We start from the raw sequence: 16254 nt of genomic DNA, 5'->3' as shown, positions 1-16254 counted from the left end.
TGTAAAAATTAATTTCTTATAGAATTCTTATAAAAGCATTTCAATAAAAATGAATAAAAAGAAGAAAAAAAAAAAAAAGTGACGGAAAGAATCATGTATGAGATGGAATTTTAGAATAATAAGGTTATGGAAAGAGGAATTTTAGAATAATAAGGTTATGGAAAGAATCGTGCTTGTAGTCACATTATGGAAAAAAACGGTGTTTGAGTTGAAATTTTAAGATAGTCACATTAAATTTTCATGTGAATTAATTTTTATCGGGATTCTATAGTCGTTATATGAACTATCTTTTGTTAAATTCTAATTAAAGAAATAAAATTTTTTTCTTAAGAGGGTCCGCCCCTGATTGTCGTTATTAACCTTAGTATCCACATGTTTTGTGCTTAGCAGTAAAGCATTCAATTTGGAAAAGTTCAAATCCTACATACACGGTACTAATGTCATTTTATCGCTTCACAAAGACTTGTAACGGAGTATATAATTTCTGGACCGTTGAACATTCTGTGCTTTCATTCTTGAATGCATGATTTAATATTCTAATTTGGTTTCATAATTTTCAAAAGAAATGAATAAGAATTTGCTAGTCCAAGTATTTGTGCCAAGACTATTTTCAATAATTTTCACTGCCAGAAACTGGAAGCGACATGCCTTCCCCATCTCCACATATCAGCAATATCTATTGTCCATGATTAGTACAGATCACTTGTGGTGTTTCCCATTTCACCTTAACAAATTTAAACCAATCCAAATATGACTGTGCAGTAGAAATCATGAATGCAAAATCACCCTAGTGCACAATCTCAGCATTTTCAATTGCGTCTCAAATGGGTTCTCAAATTCAAAATATAGCAATTGGATAAAAATAAGATACTCCTGACCTCTCAAAAGACTTCTTATATTTTGAGATTCTTAAATGTATTACTCTATCCGTCCCATATTAATAATCCATTATTTCATTTTTATATGTCCCAAATTAATTGTCCTCTTTGAAAAGTCAAAACATTTTTCTCTTATATCATCATTGTCCTTTATCTTTTTCAAAAATTTCAAACTTTATAACTATATATATTTAAATTAAAAATCACAATTTAGTAATTTTAAAATGGGACAATGCATTAATTGCATGTTTCCCTAAAAACTCCAATTTCTAAATATGGACCTCTATTGTGGGACGGAGGTAGTATAAAATATAGCAGCTGTCAAATGGCCTCTCAAACTCAAAATATAGCAAGTGGATGAAAATAGGTGGGCTCTCTCAAAAGATCTCTCATATTTTGAGATTGACAAAAGTTGCTAAAATGAAAATAAGACACTTCAATAGGCTCTCAAAATATGAACTGGTTGTTGTGTTAAAAAATAACATTTTGAATGAAATGCACCGTTAAAGCAGAATTACAAAAATATAACATTTTTACACTTTAGTTTCTCTCAAAATATAGATTTGACATGAAAATATACCATTTTGCATTGAAGATTCAATTGACAAAACTATAAGCTTATATCATATGTCTTTCATAAAAGAAAATAACAATTAATGTCGTCTATTCCATATACCCAAAAACAAGAATTTGAGTCCTTTCTGTTTCCTGCTTTATTTTCCTATAAAGGGTCATTATCAAATGACAGACTTTGATCCCCATAATCAAGAAAATCAGCTTAGAAATTGCTAGCATGCCTTCTTTATTTTCCTTATATATGTAATAAAGACCGCTTAATAAATCATTTGAAAGAATGAAAAGAAATTGAAGCATAACTAGCTAAAAAGAAACACGAAATCATTACAGAACAAATTATTCCAAATCTCCTTAAATGGCAATGGGGTTGCCATTTCACTTATGAATGAGTACACACAATACATGGTACCTACCCATCATAAATACTAATAGCATCGTAAACATATCAAATTAACTCGGCTTTATAAATAACTTCTAACTCTCTATTAAAAGCTTTTGCAGGCATGGTTGTTTTATTCATTTGAGCTGTTGAAGCAAAAGGACTTGGGGGCATGGTCAGACCATCTCCTTCCCCTTCCAGCATTTGTACTACAGTGTTCATGGCAGGGCGATCCACGGGGTACCACTGAATGCACCACAACCCAACAATAGTTAATTTCTTTACTATCTTGGCATCTTCCTCTTCTTCAATGTGCATCCCTAGCTCTTCTCCTTCACGCAAGCAATTATAATTCCATTGTGGGAAGTATGTTTGGCTAGTTTCCTCTACTGTAACATCACCCTTCTTCCTCACACCCACCATATCAAGTAGCAACATCCCAAAGCTATAAACATCCGATTTATACGACACATTTCCAAAATTCCTAGAAAAAACTTCGGGTGCAATATAGCCTATTGTCACGCCCCGCCTACGGAGGTTGTGCCACGCAGGCGACACGCAGACGCTGAGGAGGACGCTGCATGGTGACTGCATGGTATGGGAGTTTCTAGAGTCTTCCAGAGTAGTCTAGAGTTGTGTGAAAAATTCTAGATATGTTTAGAAATGTGTAGAAGTGTGTGGAAGGTTCTAGAGTTCTCTAGAGTTGTGTGGAGTAGTATGGAGAGTTCTAGAATGTTGTAGATATTTATGGATAAGTATGGAAGTGTGAAGAAGGTAGGAGAAGATTCTAGAGAATTGATCTCCACCATCGGTTAAAATGCATCCTAGCCGTCCATTAGGGATGGGGATGCCTATAAATAGAGGTAGGACTTCATTTTGTAAACAACAAATCCTAGAGTGAGTCTTGAGAGCCTTGTAGAGAGTTTGAGTGCTAGCCTTGTACAAAGCATTCTTTGAAGTAATAGAAGTGTTCTTTCCTTGCCAACTTAAGTGCCTTAGTGTGTGTGAGTGTGCAAGCCAAGTGAGGAGAGGGCGAGGGCCACTACAACACTAGTAAGCGCACGAGGGGAGTGTGTTGGCTAAGGTGTGCACGGGAGTTAGGCTGACCAAGTCCTTGCGAGAGTGGAAACAACGTCTTGGTATCGCACGGGAGTAGCTAGAGTGGTGCTGAAACTCTAAGCCCGTGACAGTTGGTATCAGAACAGATTCGTCAAGGGAGCTTTATTGGAGTAGACATGGCTAGCGGAGGAGACCACTAAGTCTACGTCTTGGAGGAGAAGCTTGCCACACACTTGGTCTACACGGAGACCAAGTTTAACAGGCTCGAGAAAAGGATGGCGGAGCTCTACGAGCTGATTGATGGCATCGCCAACAAGGCACAAGAGAAGGAAAGGGACTTGTATGATCGGGTAGACGACTTGCGCGTGGAGATTGCCAAGTGCAAGAAGGAGTTCTCCCAGGAGCGCGAGGTCGTGGTGAAACCAAAGAAGAAGAAGGTGCCAAAGCCCAAGGAGTATGATGGGGTAAGGAATGCGCGCCAGATTGACAACTTTTTCTGGCACATGGAGCAATACTTCGAGTGCATGGAAATCGAGGATGATGAGGAGAAGGTGCAGACAGGCACTATGTACCTCACGGACACTGCCGCTCTATGGTGGAGGCAGCGCTTCACCGGTAGAGGCGCAAGAGCAGTTGACACATAGGAGGAGTTCAAGAGGCAGCTCAAGAGGCAGTTCTACCCTGAGTACATCGAGGACCTCGCCATGATCAACCTAAGGCACTTGAAGCAGAAGGGCAGCATAAGGGAGTATGTGAAGGAGTACTCCAACTTGATGCTAGAGATCCCAGAGATGCCGGAGCGGCAACGCATGTGCTTGTTCATTGATGGGTTGCAGTCTTGGGTAGCCACAGAGCTGAGAATGAGGAAGCCTAGAGACTTGGTATCCTCAATGGCTATAGCGGAGTGCCTTGAAGACTTTAGGCGCGATAACAAGAGGGCCACGTCTCCAAGGAGGGACCACGGCAAAGGTGGGGGAGACCGGCGCTTCAAGAAAGAAGGCTCGCCCAAGTCAAATGATGATGAGCACAGCGATGAGGAGAGACGCCTACGCCATGATAAGGGCAAGGACCATGGAGAGAGGTCCAAGGCTAGTGGCAAAGGGGAGCGCCGCGATAAGGGCAAGTGGGAGCAGAAGTGCTACTTGTGCGAAGGGCCGCACATATTGCGACACTGCCCCAACAAGAAGACCATGAGCGCCCTTGTGAAGGATAAGGGTAAGGGCAAGGTGGACGATGCGGGCAGCGACAAAGACAGGTGTATGGGGGCTATGCAGATGCTGAGTAGCATAGCGCATGACACCAAGAAGAAGGGCAAGGTGAAGAAGGTAGTTGGGGTGCGCTATGTGGATGCGCAGGTTGGTGGCAAAGCTGTGCAAGCGTTGGTGGACACGGGCGCCACACACAACTTCATTACCCCGGAGGAGGCGCAATGACTTGGCTTGGAGATGCGCAAGACGGAGGGCTGGATCAAAGCTATCAACTCCGAGGAGGCACGCGTGAGTAGAGTGTGCAAGGAGGTGGAACTATGTATACAAGGATGGAAGGGCAAGGCCGACTTCCAGGTTGCGGAGATGGACGACCACGACATGATGCTGGGGCTGGAGTTCATGGACAGGAACAACGCCGCGCCACTACCATGCCTTGGTGCGTTGATGATACTTGGAGGCGAGGAAGGCAAGGCCGCATTCATGGTGCCGCTCGTGGGCAGGAATGAGAGTCCAGAGGTGGCAATTAACACGATGGAGCTCGTAAGGACCCCACATCTCCCGAAGGGCGGGCGTACATTTGGGCCAAGGACATATGCATAAGTGCTGATGACCCGTGAGAAGTTGGGTTAGCTGAAAAAACCATGACGAGGGCGTCACGGAAATAGGTGGGGGAGAATGTCACGCCCCGCCTATGGAGGTTGTGCCACGCAGGAGACACGCAGAAGCTGAGGAGGACGCTGCATGGCGACTGCATGACATGGGAGTTTCTAAAGTCTTCCGGAGTAGTCTAGAGTTGTGTGGAAGATTTTAGATATGTGTAGAAATGTGTAGAAGTGTGTGGAAGGTTCTACAGTTCTCCAGAGTTGTGTGGAGTAGTATGGAGAGTTCTAGAATGTTGTAGATATTTATGGATAAGTATTGAAGTGTGAAGAAGTTAGGAGAAGATTCTAGAGAATCGATCTCCACCATCGGTTAAAATGCATCCTAGCCGTCCATTAGGGATGAGGATGCTTATAAATAGAGGTAGGACTTCATTTTGTAGACAACAAGTCCTAGAGTGAGTCTTAAGAGCCTTGTAGAGTGTTTGAGTGCTAGCCTTGTACAAAGCATTCTTTGAAGTAATAGAAGTGTTCTTTCCTTGCCAACTTAAGTGCCTTAATGTGTGTGAGTGTGCAAGCGAAGTGAGGAGAGGGCGAGGGCCACTACAACACTAGTAAGCACACGAGTGGAGTGTGTTGGCTAAGGTGTCATAGGAGTTAGGCTGACCAAGTCCTTACGAGAGTGGAAGCAACGTCTTGGTACCGCACTGGAGTAGCTAGAGTGGTGCTGAAACTTTAAGCTCGTGACACTATGGTCCCTCTGGCCGCAGTCATAGACACTGTACTTTGTTCCTTGGAACACAACTTTGCTAGGCCAAAATCTGAGACCTTTGGATTGAAGTTGTGGTCTAGCAAGATATTGTGAGGCTTTATATCAAAATGAAGTATTCGTTGATTGCACCCTTGGTGAAGATATTCAATTCCCTTGGCAATTTCCAGAGCAATATCTTGCAGCTTCTCCAAACCAAATGAATGTTTTTTGTGGTTTTCAGTAAACAAGAACTTCTGTAATGAATCATTTGGTAAGAACTCATAAACAAAAACTCGTTTGAATCCATCAGCACAGAACCCCACCAGGCGAACAACATTGACGTGGTGGATTCTACCTATTGTTCCCACTTCATTAATGAAATCTTCCCCTTTCCCTGTGGAATTGTCGAGGAGCTTAACAGCAACAAGAATTTCATTGGAAAGTTTTCCTTTGAATACAGTTCCGTAACCTCCTTGTCCCAGTTTTTCCTCAAATTGATTTGTGATCTTCTTAATATCAGCATAAGAGTATCTTGTAGGCTTGAGAGCTCTATAGTCCTCCAAAAACTTTTCAATCTTTACTTAGTTCTCTTTCTCCATTTTATTCATGGTATGGAAACGATAGAGTAGAATTGCAACCACCACGAGAAAAAAGGAGCCTAAGACTGAACCTGCACGTGAACAAACCAGAGTTTAAAACCTTTTCAATAGTCCACAGTCCCTGGTATTAGCTAGTAACAAATGAAATGATAAATAGACAACCTCACCTCTAATTAATAGCATTGCTATTGATGATACAAGTGTAGAAGATAATAAAATAATTATTTCATTATGTTCATGAAATAAATAAAATCATAATAAAACTTTTGTCCATTTCAAAAAAACAGATACAATTATTGATAGGAGCGGAGCCACGATTTTAATTCAGAGGGAGCATAGTTTAAAATATATATATATATATATATATATATATATATATATATATATATATCACTTAACATCGATATAACATGCAAAATGAAGAATTTTAAAAAGAAAAAGGAAAGAAACTTGTGATATATTTAAAAGAAAAAAAAAAATTAGAGTATGCTTTAAAAAGAGAAATTTGACTTTTTTTAAAAAAAAAAATTAAAGAAAAAAAAAAGTTAAAAATAATTTTAGAAATTAAAATTATTATATAAAAATAATTTTTCATATATATACTAAAAAAAGTTACAAATTAACTATATATATTTTATTGGGCGGGGCTAGGGGGACACGTACCCCCTAGGCCTTAATTGGCTCTGCCTTGTTGAATTAATTAGTTTTCATGTCTACAAGCACCAATTGCAGTAGAAAGTTTTTAATTGCCAATATGCCATAAATTTTCTCCCAATTTTATATCAAAATGGGTAGAAGAAATATAAGAAATGTTTCATGTCCGAGTTTTCAGTTGTGAATGTAGCAGAGCAATACTATAGTAATTTTAAAGAAAGAAAGAGGATGATGCAGAGAAAATCTTAGAGAAAGGATTTTAGAGAGAGAGAGGAAGAGAATTTAGAATCATGTGAGAGAATTTTAGAGAGGAAGAAGAGGGGAATTTGAGTCAAATAAAGGAAGTAAAACTGAGTCTCTTATATAAAGGGTAAAATATGGGTCAAAATGGGTGACTCGTATTCAACCTATTTAACCCTCTATAAAAATAGGTTGAATATGAGTCACCTATTTTGACCCATATTTTAAAATGATTCACCCATATCTATTTTAAAATGGGCGGATATAAACGAGTTAATGGGTCGTGACCCATTTTGCCACCCCCAGGAGTAAGAACCATTAACCATGTAAGCTGTGTTGGATCTCTAATTTTTGGTGCGTGAAATTTTTTTTATTTGAAATCAAAATTATTATAAAATTATTTTAATTACTTCATATAAGCTTCTAAGAGAGATATTATCAAGACATGCACAATTGAGACCTAATTCAATACTTTACTATAAATAACATTTGTATCAGCAATATCAACAATATCTATTGTCCATGATTAGGACAGATCACTTGTGTTTCCCATTTTACCTTAACAAATTTAAACCAATCCAAATATGACTGTGCAGTAGAAATCATGAATGAAAATCACCCAAGTGCACAATATCTTCTAAGAGCATTTCCAAGACCTCTTAAGTGGACTCTCAAACTCAAAATATAACAAGTGGATGAAAATAAGGCATTCTAATGGCCTCTCAAAAGATTTCTCATATTTTGAGATTCTCAAATGTATTCTCAAATATAGCAGTTCTCAAATGGCCTCTTAAACTCAAAATATAGCAAGTGGATGAAAATAAGTGGACTTTCTCAAAAGACCTCTCATATTTTGGTATTGTCAAAAGTTGCTAAAATGAAAATAAGATACTCCAACAGACTCGCAAAATATGGAATGGCTGTTATGTAAAAAAAATAGCATTTTCAATGAAATGCACCATTGAAGCAGAATTACAAAAATATAACATTTTTACGCTGTAGTTTCTCTCAAAATATAGATTTGACATAAAAATATAGTACTTTGCATTGGAGATTCAATTGACAAATCTGTAAGTTTATATCATATGTTTTTCATAAAAGAAAATAACAATTAATGTTGTGTATTCTATATACCCAAAAACAAGAATTTGAGTCCATTTCATTTTCTTGTTTTATTTTCCAATAAAGGGACATTATCAAAGAGAGATTCTCAAATGTATTCTCAAATATAACAGCTCTTAAATGGCATCTCAAACTCAAAATATAGTAAGTGGATGAAAATAGGTGGGCTCTCTCAAAAGAGCTCTCATATTTTGAAATTGTCAAAAGTTACAAAATGAAAATAAGACATTTCAATGGGTTCTCAAAACATGGAATGGTTGTTTTATCAAAAATAATTTATATTATTATTTAATATATTATATATTAAAATATATTTTTATCAAATAAAAAATAATGTACGATATTTAATATATTCTATATTAAAAATATATATTTTTTATTAATATTTAATATGCAACTTAGTATATAACATAAATAATATGAATTTTATTTGAAATGAATAGTATCTTTGTAGTAACAATAGTAAAAAACGTTTCTACGCTGTTACAGTGCCAAAAATATAAGAAATATCTTTTTTATGTTTTCTTTTTTCTTCAAAAAAATAAAAAATATTTTCAATTATAGAAAAACAAAAATATATTATTGAACACCATTTTTATTTTTGTGTTGCCTTTTTAAATTATGCGTACATAATAATATTATATTTAACGGGGGACTTTTTGTGTGGACGTGAATAATTCAGAAGGCCCTCTCTGGCTTTTTCCGATGTATACTTCTAGGAGGCTTGTGAGTTCAGCTTCCCACTACACAATTTGTAACTAATTATTCTGTTAAAAAACTCTCTCTCCCTCTCACTCATGTCTGGAGGAAGGCTTGTAGTTTGTCTTGCAGCCCTTATACTACTCATCCTTCAGCTACCTCAGATTTCAAAAGCTACGTGTGAACCTTCTTCATGTGGCAATATCCATAACATAACCCACCCTTTCCGATTAAAAGGCGATCCACCCAATTGCAGTGATACCAAGTATGAGCTGGTTTGTGAAAACAATATTTCTACACTAGCTTATTTCCATTCCAATAAATACTATGTTCAAGCTATCAACTATCACAACTTCATTATCCGTCTGGTCGATGCTTATATACTACTGCCCAATAACCATAATTGCTCTTCCTTTCCTCGTTACTCTTTGACTCAATACAATCTCAGCTTTTATAAAGACCCCCCCTATACCATTTATAGAGGGGCGTGAATCACCTGCAGTGAGGTCCCATGCGGTTTCTTGCTGTAACTTTTAAGTGGTCCATATTTGGCCACATCATTCTTCAAATAACGGATACTAAGGTCGTGTTTGACCAATTACACCACTATTTATAAGTAACATTTCACCACCATTTATAAGTAACATCACAGTGCAAACTAAGTAATGTCACATATAAACATAACGCAATTCAATATATCACCTGCAGTGAGGTTCCTATTTATAAGTAACATCACAGTGCAAACTAAGTAATGTCACATATAAACATAACTCAATTCAATATATCATTTATGTATTCACTCAACTAAGAAAATTCAATTGAGTGTCTAAAATTTAGGCCAAAACTTGAATTTGCTGAATTGGGTGTTGCATATTTAGATGTATATATATTTTTACATTTCACCATCATAACCCTAGTCAAGTCCCGATACAATGCTATAAATGCTCTTGTAACACGTAAATATGAAAACTGAAATGATTCCAAATTTTCAGCTATATCAACACAAACTATACAAACTGCGGGCTCTCTGGTTTCAAAGAAGCTATTCCACCTAACATATGCAACTACATTTTTTCCTTTTACAATACACAAGAATACCCATATGGGGCAATTTTGCTGCAAATCGAGATTTATCAAATAAAATAAAAAATAAAAATAAAAAATAAAAATAAAAAAATTACATGACAATGAAGAAGTCAAGCTTTATTAGGATCTGTCCCATCTCGTACATCCACATTGCTCCTTTCTACAGTAGTGTTACTACAATGAAACAACAGATGCTGAGTGGCTGATAAAATCCTTTGGCTCTCACTGGAAGAAGTAATGCTACGACCATGGCTGCTCCTGCCTTCAGGTATAGAAGCAGATGCCGAAGTCCGTGCACCCTCACTTTCAGGCAAGGTAGTAGATGCCATAATGTGTGCACTCTCACTTTTAGGCAAACCAGCAGATGCCATATTAGTGGATGGAGCAACCTTTGCTTCACTGCAGTTACTTGCTCCATATTTTGTGCATTTACTTGTATTTTTTGAAAATGCAAGCACTACAAGTAATTTCATAATTTGTTGAATATATGCTTAATTTGATTAATTTATTTGTGGAAATGCTAAAAATTATTCTAACCCTGATTGATTTCTTAATTTTATTTGAATTTTCTTAGTTGAGTGAATACATAAATGATATATTGAATTAAGTTATGTTTATATGTGACATTACTTAGTTTGCATTGTGATGTTACTTATAAATGGGAACCTCATTGCAAGTAATATATTGAATTGCGTTATGTTTATATGTGACATTACTTAGTTTACACTATGATGTTACTTATAAATGGTGGTGAGACGTTACTTATAAATAGTGGTGTAATTGGCCAAACACGACCTTAGTATCCGTTAGTTAAAGAATGATGTGGCCAAATATAGACCACTTAAAAGTTACAGCAGAAACCGCATGGGAACCTCACTTTATAGAGACCCAAGTACCCAGAGCCAGAGAACAGTATAAGGAAGCCTATAAATTTTTTAAGTTGTCCGAATCCATTGGATTCTCCTCTCTACGTTGACTTATCTCCTTGTATGAATATTGGAGAATTCTTTGCTTCTTCCAACTCCTCTACAACTACAAGGAGGAGGTGGCATTCTTATGCTCATATTGGGTACCTAAATGCATCAAGTGTGATGGAATTGTGCAGTATTGACCTTATTTTTATGACAACGTTGCCGGGGGTTAATGAAGTTCACGGAAACCTTTCATTTGCACAACTCCAGAGTGCCCTGCTTTATGGATTTGAGCTTTTCTGGTTTATGGATCAATGTGGGAACAGCACTCGAAGGGATTGCAACCTTGATCAACAGGATCACTTACATTGCCATAATCCTTATGACTATGGTAAGACATGGAAATTCTTTTTTCTTTTTTTCTTCTAATTCACCATTTTCTTCGCTTCAAATTCTCTTTTTTCTTCTAATTCACCATTTTCTTCACTCCAAAATTTTAACACCTATTTCTACTTTTAAAGATAAAAACTTCCTACTTAAACTAATTACCAAACATGTCATATTTGTGTGCCTGTTGTAACCAAGGCCGGAGCTAGCAAGTGTATTACCTCCCCTGATTTTTTTTTTTTTTTTTCCTTCCTTATTTCGTATATATATATATTATTGAATTTTTACAAAATTCTATTCGTGATTCGCAAAATTGTTAGTCTGAGACCACATTTTTACTCAACTACACCCAAAAATATCTCTCTCTCCATATATAACTCATAAACCCAAATTTAAATACTTAAACATTATTTTTATAAATGTATTTATCTCTATTTTCTTGGATCCCACATATATACAAATACATATGTACATGTACATATATTATTTGCATAACATTGCATCAATTTTTTTTCCTTTTGTATATGTGCTTTAGGGATTTCTTTTTTCTTTGTCCTAAAACTTGCTTCGTAGCAACGGGGCAGGCTTTATCTAGACAAGTACAAAGTCACCAAATCGACTACAGTGTGGCATGTCCTTACTTAAGCCCGTGATCAAAGGGGGCCGACCTTGCCAACCCTGAAGTGGGTCGATGGCTGAACCGAATTCAAACACCTCTACCTTTTATTTTAAACGGAAAGAAAATATCATTAGATCACAAGGCTTTTTATTAGAAATTTTATCTAATTCTTATATATTCATGGCCCATGTGAGCACTTCAACCATCCATCTTACACTTTGCAAAGTAAAAACGCCCTAAATAGATTCTTTATATATATCTTATTATTATTATTATTATTATTATTATTATTTTGGTATAAGAGAATCTTACACTTTGCAAAGTAAAAGCGCCCTTGATAGATTCTTTACATATATTATTATTATTATTATTTGGTATAACGGAACCTTAACCGCCCATGGATAGATTTATTTTAATTATCTTCTTGGGTGGATTAGGATATAGTTAGTACTCATAGTTAAAACGATTGTTAATTCTCACGATTGTGACCTAATAATAAGTACCATATTTCAAATTTTCTTTTGAAATGAATAGTTTTTTAATTATTTTTTATATTTTAACTTAAAGTTCTTATGTTAGTTAAAATTTATTTATTTATAAGGTTTTCCATATGCCCCGAAATAAAAACCACGACTATATAGCTATTGTGACTTCTTTATATATTCAGTACCAACTATTCTAGAAGCTTCATTTTGCCAACAAAATTTTTAATTACCCAAGAAGAAAAAAACTGTTATAGAAGCTCACACTTTACTGGAAGACTATATAGCTATTGTGACTTCTTCATATATTCAGTACCAACTATTCTAGAAGCTTCATTTTGCCAACAAAATTTTTAATTACCCAAGGAGAAAAAAAAACTGTTATAGAAGCTCACACTTTACTGGAAAGGGAATAATTCTACCCTCATTTGTGGTCTCTCGCGAATTTATGTGACATCCATGTCCAAAATTATGCCCCCCTCCCCCGCGCGTGTATATTATGCATGAGGGACGACTTTGAACAGGGGCGGATTCAAAAAGTTGTGGAAGAACGCAAAAATGAATTTAGTATATATATATATATATATATATATATATATATATATATATATTTGTAATTTTAGGGGGACAAAGTGAAAATTTTATAGGTATATAATTGAAAAAGAAAATAAAAAATAGTGATGTATGGTAATAAAAAAAAACATATTTCATGGCTCTGTCCTGACTTAGAGGTGTTGATTGCTTTTTCTTCTTGTGTTACTTCTTGCACTTTGTTGCATGTGGTTGAAAACTACTCCTTTTATTTTTTTTTTTTTTAAGGTAACGTTGAAAAATACTCTTGTTACTTTCTAATTGCTATATGCCATTATTACTTATCAAAAAAAAAAATTTGCTATGTGCCATTATTGTTTATATATTGGTTAGTTTGCCGAATAAAATTACAAGGGAATGTACATATGCTCTTGTTTTGTATATTGTCAATTGGTGGTACGTGAAATTTTGTTTTCTAAAAGTACACCGATGTGACTTAAAAAATAAAAAAGAACAAGAGGATATATATTTTGTTTTCTAAAGTTAGCGAAGGGGTATATTGTTATAACTAGATTCTTCTTATATGTGTGTTCTTTCTTATGGACAATTTAATCTTATAAAATTTTCAGTAATTTTCTAAGATTATGTTATCTTAGATTTTATTCATATATGTAATTTTTTTTTTTTTTTTCTGGACAATTTAGGTATTCTGTACCAGCTGCGTGAAATTATTATTTATTACGGTAAGAATTATTTCCCCAGCAAATCACATTTAATGGAGGTGCCTATTGTAATGGACCACGCCTTGGTAAACTGTTAAGCTTGGGCGGTAATTAAAACAAGTAACAAAATGAGATGGGTTCTTCATATTTCTTTCACAATTCTCAACTCTACAAACACGAGCTTTTATTTTCAGTTTTGGTTTGAAATGCTATTATTATATTATTTTTTCAAAATTAGAATTAGAAATATTATTATATTAATTTTCACAATTAGAGAAATATTATTTTATTTTTTTCAATTATACTCCAATAGTAAATAAAATTAAAATATATATTTTATTATACTCGAATAATAAAATTAAAAATGTTATTTTTTTGTTTTATTAATTTTTAATTATACTAATAGTAAATAAAATTAAAATATATATTTTATTATACTTGAATAGTAAATTTTAAAATTGTATTTATTATTCTAGTAAATTTTAAAATGTTATTTATTATTTTATTAATTTTCAAGTATACTCGAATAATAAATAAAATATTATTTTATTATTTTTCAATTATACTTAAATAGTAAAAATAAAATTAAAAAATATATTTTATTATACTCAAATAGTAAAATTAAAAATGGTATTTTATTATTTTTCAATTATACTTGAATAGTAAATAAAAGAGTCAATTTAAAAAATAAAAAATAAAAATTATCAAACATATTTTCTCTTTTCTCTTTTTAAAAATTCAACACTAGATATACATTACCAAACATATTTAATTTTGACAACTACACAACTTTTCAAAATTCGCCATTTTCACATAAATGAAAGCTCAGTCAAAAATAAAAACCACGACTTTAACAAACAGGTAGCAGTTGATTTTTGATTACAAGGTACATTTGGCACAATTATTTTCAGTTCGTTTATATTACTCACTTTTTTTTGCATGTTTGCTTGCTTTTTTTCTTTTTCTTTTTTTCATTTTTTACCGCAGTGGGCTATCTGGCCGCGACACTTGTCATTGGTAAAAATCTGTGTCTTTCAACACTAAAAATATATATATAAACACACACTTAAAGTAGAAAAAAATGTGAAAAATGTCATGTATACAAAGAAACAGGGCAAATTATAGATTTTAAAAATGCCTGTAATGTAAAGCAGTCTCTTCTTCTATGCAAAGAATAATAATACAGCTATAAGTAGGTCTGGTCATGATTATCTTGTACTATACCTCCACAGGATTAAACGTTGCAATGAGAATTTTATGTGGAATTCCATTCGGATTGACGGTCTTAATCAAAAAAATACGAAGAAGACATTTATCAACGTTCGATGATATTGAAGATTACTTACAAAGTCAGAACAACCTCACTCCTATTAGGTACTCTTACTCCCAAATTAAAAAGATGACCAATGGTTTCAAGGACAAATTGGGTGAAGGAGGTTATGGTTCTGTGTATAAAGGAAAGCTTAGAAGTGGCAGTCCTTTAGCAATCAAACTATTGAGTAAGCCTAAAGCTAATGGGTAGGAATTCATCAATGAAGTGGCTACCATGGGAAGAATTCACCATGTTAATGTGGTCCAACTTGTTGGATATTGTGCCGAGAGGTCTAAGCGCGCACTTGTGTATGATTTCATGCCTAATGGATCTCTTGAGAAGTGTATTTTTCCTAGAGAAGGAGAAACACTATCCTTGAGCTATGAGAAAATGTACGAGGTTTCTGTTGGAGTGGCACGTGGGATTGAATATCTACATCGGGGTTGTGACATTCAAAACTTACATTTTGACATCAAGCCTCACAATATTCTCCTTGCTGAGAATTTCACTCCAAAAGTTTCTGATTTTGGTCTTGCAAAATTGTACCCAACAAATGATAGCATTGTGTCTCTGACTGCGGCAAGAGGAACAATGGGTTACATGGCTCCAGAATTGTTCTATAAAAGCATCGGAGGTGTTTCATACAAAGCTGATGTGTATAGTTTTGGGATGTTGTTGCTGGAAATGGAGGGAAGAAGGAAGAATTTGAATGCATTTGCCGATCATTCAAGCCAAATTTACTTCCCTTCGTGGGTATATGACCAAATTATTGAAGGAAAGGACATAGAAATAGGAGATGCCAATGAAGAGGAAAGGAAGGTTGTAGAAACGATGATAATAGTGGGATTGTGGTGCATACAAATGAAGCCTAGCGATTGTCCTTCAATGACCAAAGTTGTGGAGATGCTGGAGGGAAATGGTGAACTCATGCAAATGCCTCCCAAGCCCTTTCTTTATCCAGAGGAGATGCCTGAAGATACTGGAATCAATACGGAGCATTCAATTCAATTGGGTGATTCTATTGATTCCATCACATTAGATATAAGTGCTTGACCTGTGGCTGAACCACATTGAAATAAATGGGGGCAGTTGCACCTCTATTGAACTGTTTGTTATTTTAATACTATATGTATGTTATTTTATAATTGTGAACGTATTGTCTTCGAACTTCTCAACCCTTTTATATATATATATATATATATATATATATATATATGTCAAATTATCTCTTTTCTTTTCCAAATTCTCTGCCCCCTCCTTTTCATGACCATAACCAAGTCATCTACCTCTTCTATTTTAGCCAGCTTCTCTTTGGCTCCTAAGCCAGCTAATTCCAATTTTTAGCCAATATTATTTTTTTAACAAAATAAGATTCTTTTTTTATTTTAGAAAAAGAGAAAAGTGAGAAAAAGTGAAGAATTTTGTTAACGGCAATGGATT

General features: G+C 34.9%; 2 protein-coding genes across 2 annotated transcripts; one reads left to right on the top strand and one right to left on the bottom strand.

Annotated features, from left to right (window-relative positions):
* Positions 1-5434: 5434 nt before the first annotated feature.
* On the bottom strand, positions 5435-10221 carry LOC132314545 (rust resistance kinase Lr10-like). Its single transcript, XM_059813395.1, has 3 exons — positions 9994-10221; positions 9782-9880; positions 5435-5956 (listed from the first exon to the last, which is right to left on the bottom strand). The coding sequence occupies exons 1-3, from the start codon at positions 10219-10221 to the stop codon at positions 5435-5437; spliced, it is 849 nt and encodes a 282-aa protein (XP_059669378.1).
* A 4518-nt stretch (positions 10222-14739) lies between these two features.
* LOC132312740 (rust resistance kinase Lr10-like) lies at positions 14740-15981 on the top strand. Its single transcript, XM_059811231.1, has one exon. The coding sequence runs from the start codon at positions 15049-15051 to the stop codon at positions 15865-15867; it is 819 nt and encodes a 272-aa protein (XP_059667214.1). The 5' UTR covers positions 14740-15048; the 3' UTR covers positions 15868-15981.
* Positions 15982-16254: the final 273 nt, after the last annotated feature.

Source organism: Cornus florida, unplaced genomic scaffold (genome assembly GCF_030987335.1).
Source record: "Cornus florida cultivar Cherokee Brave unplaced genomic scaffold, ASM3098733v1 CherokeeBrave_3.0.0_Hap2_Chr06, whole genome shotgun sequence".
Lineage (NCBI taxonomy): Eukaryota > Viridiplantae > Streptophyta > Magnoliopsida > Cornales > Cornaceae > Cornus > Cornus florida.
This window is presented reverse-complemented; position numbering and strand designations above follow the sequence as displayed.

Bases quoted from the DNA above. Each gene is read 5' to 3' on its own strand.
- LOC132312740 (XM_059811231.1), top strand. From the start codon at position 15,049: ATGGGAAGAATTCACCATGTTAATGTGGTCCAACTTGTTGGATATTGT.
- LOC132314545 (XM_059813395.1), bottom strand. From the start codon at position 10,221: ATGGCATCTGCTGGTTTGCCTAAAAGTGAGAGTGCACACATTATGGCA. The intron at 9,881-9,993 runs GTACGAGATGGG...CTCGATTTGCAG, and splicing joins TAGAAAGGAGCAATGTGGAT to CAAAATTGCCCCATATGGGT. The intron at 5,957-9,781 runs GTTTGTATAGTT...GATATTAAGAAG, and splicing joins TTGAAACCAGAGAGCCCGCA to ATCACAAATCAATTTGAGGA.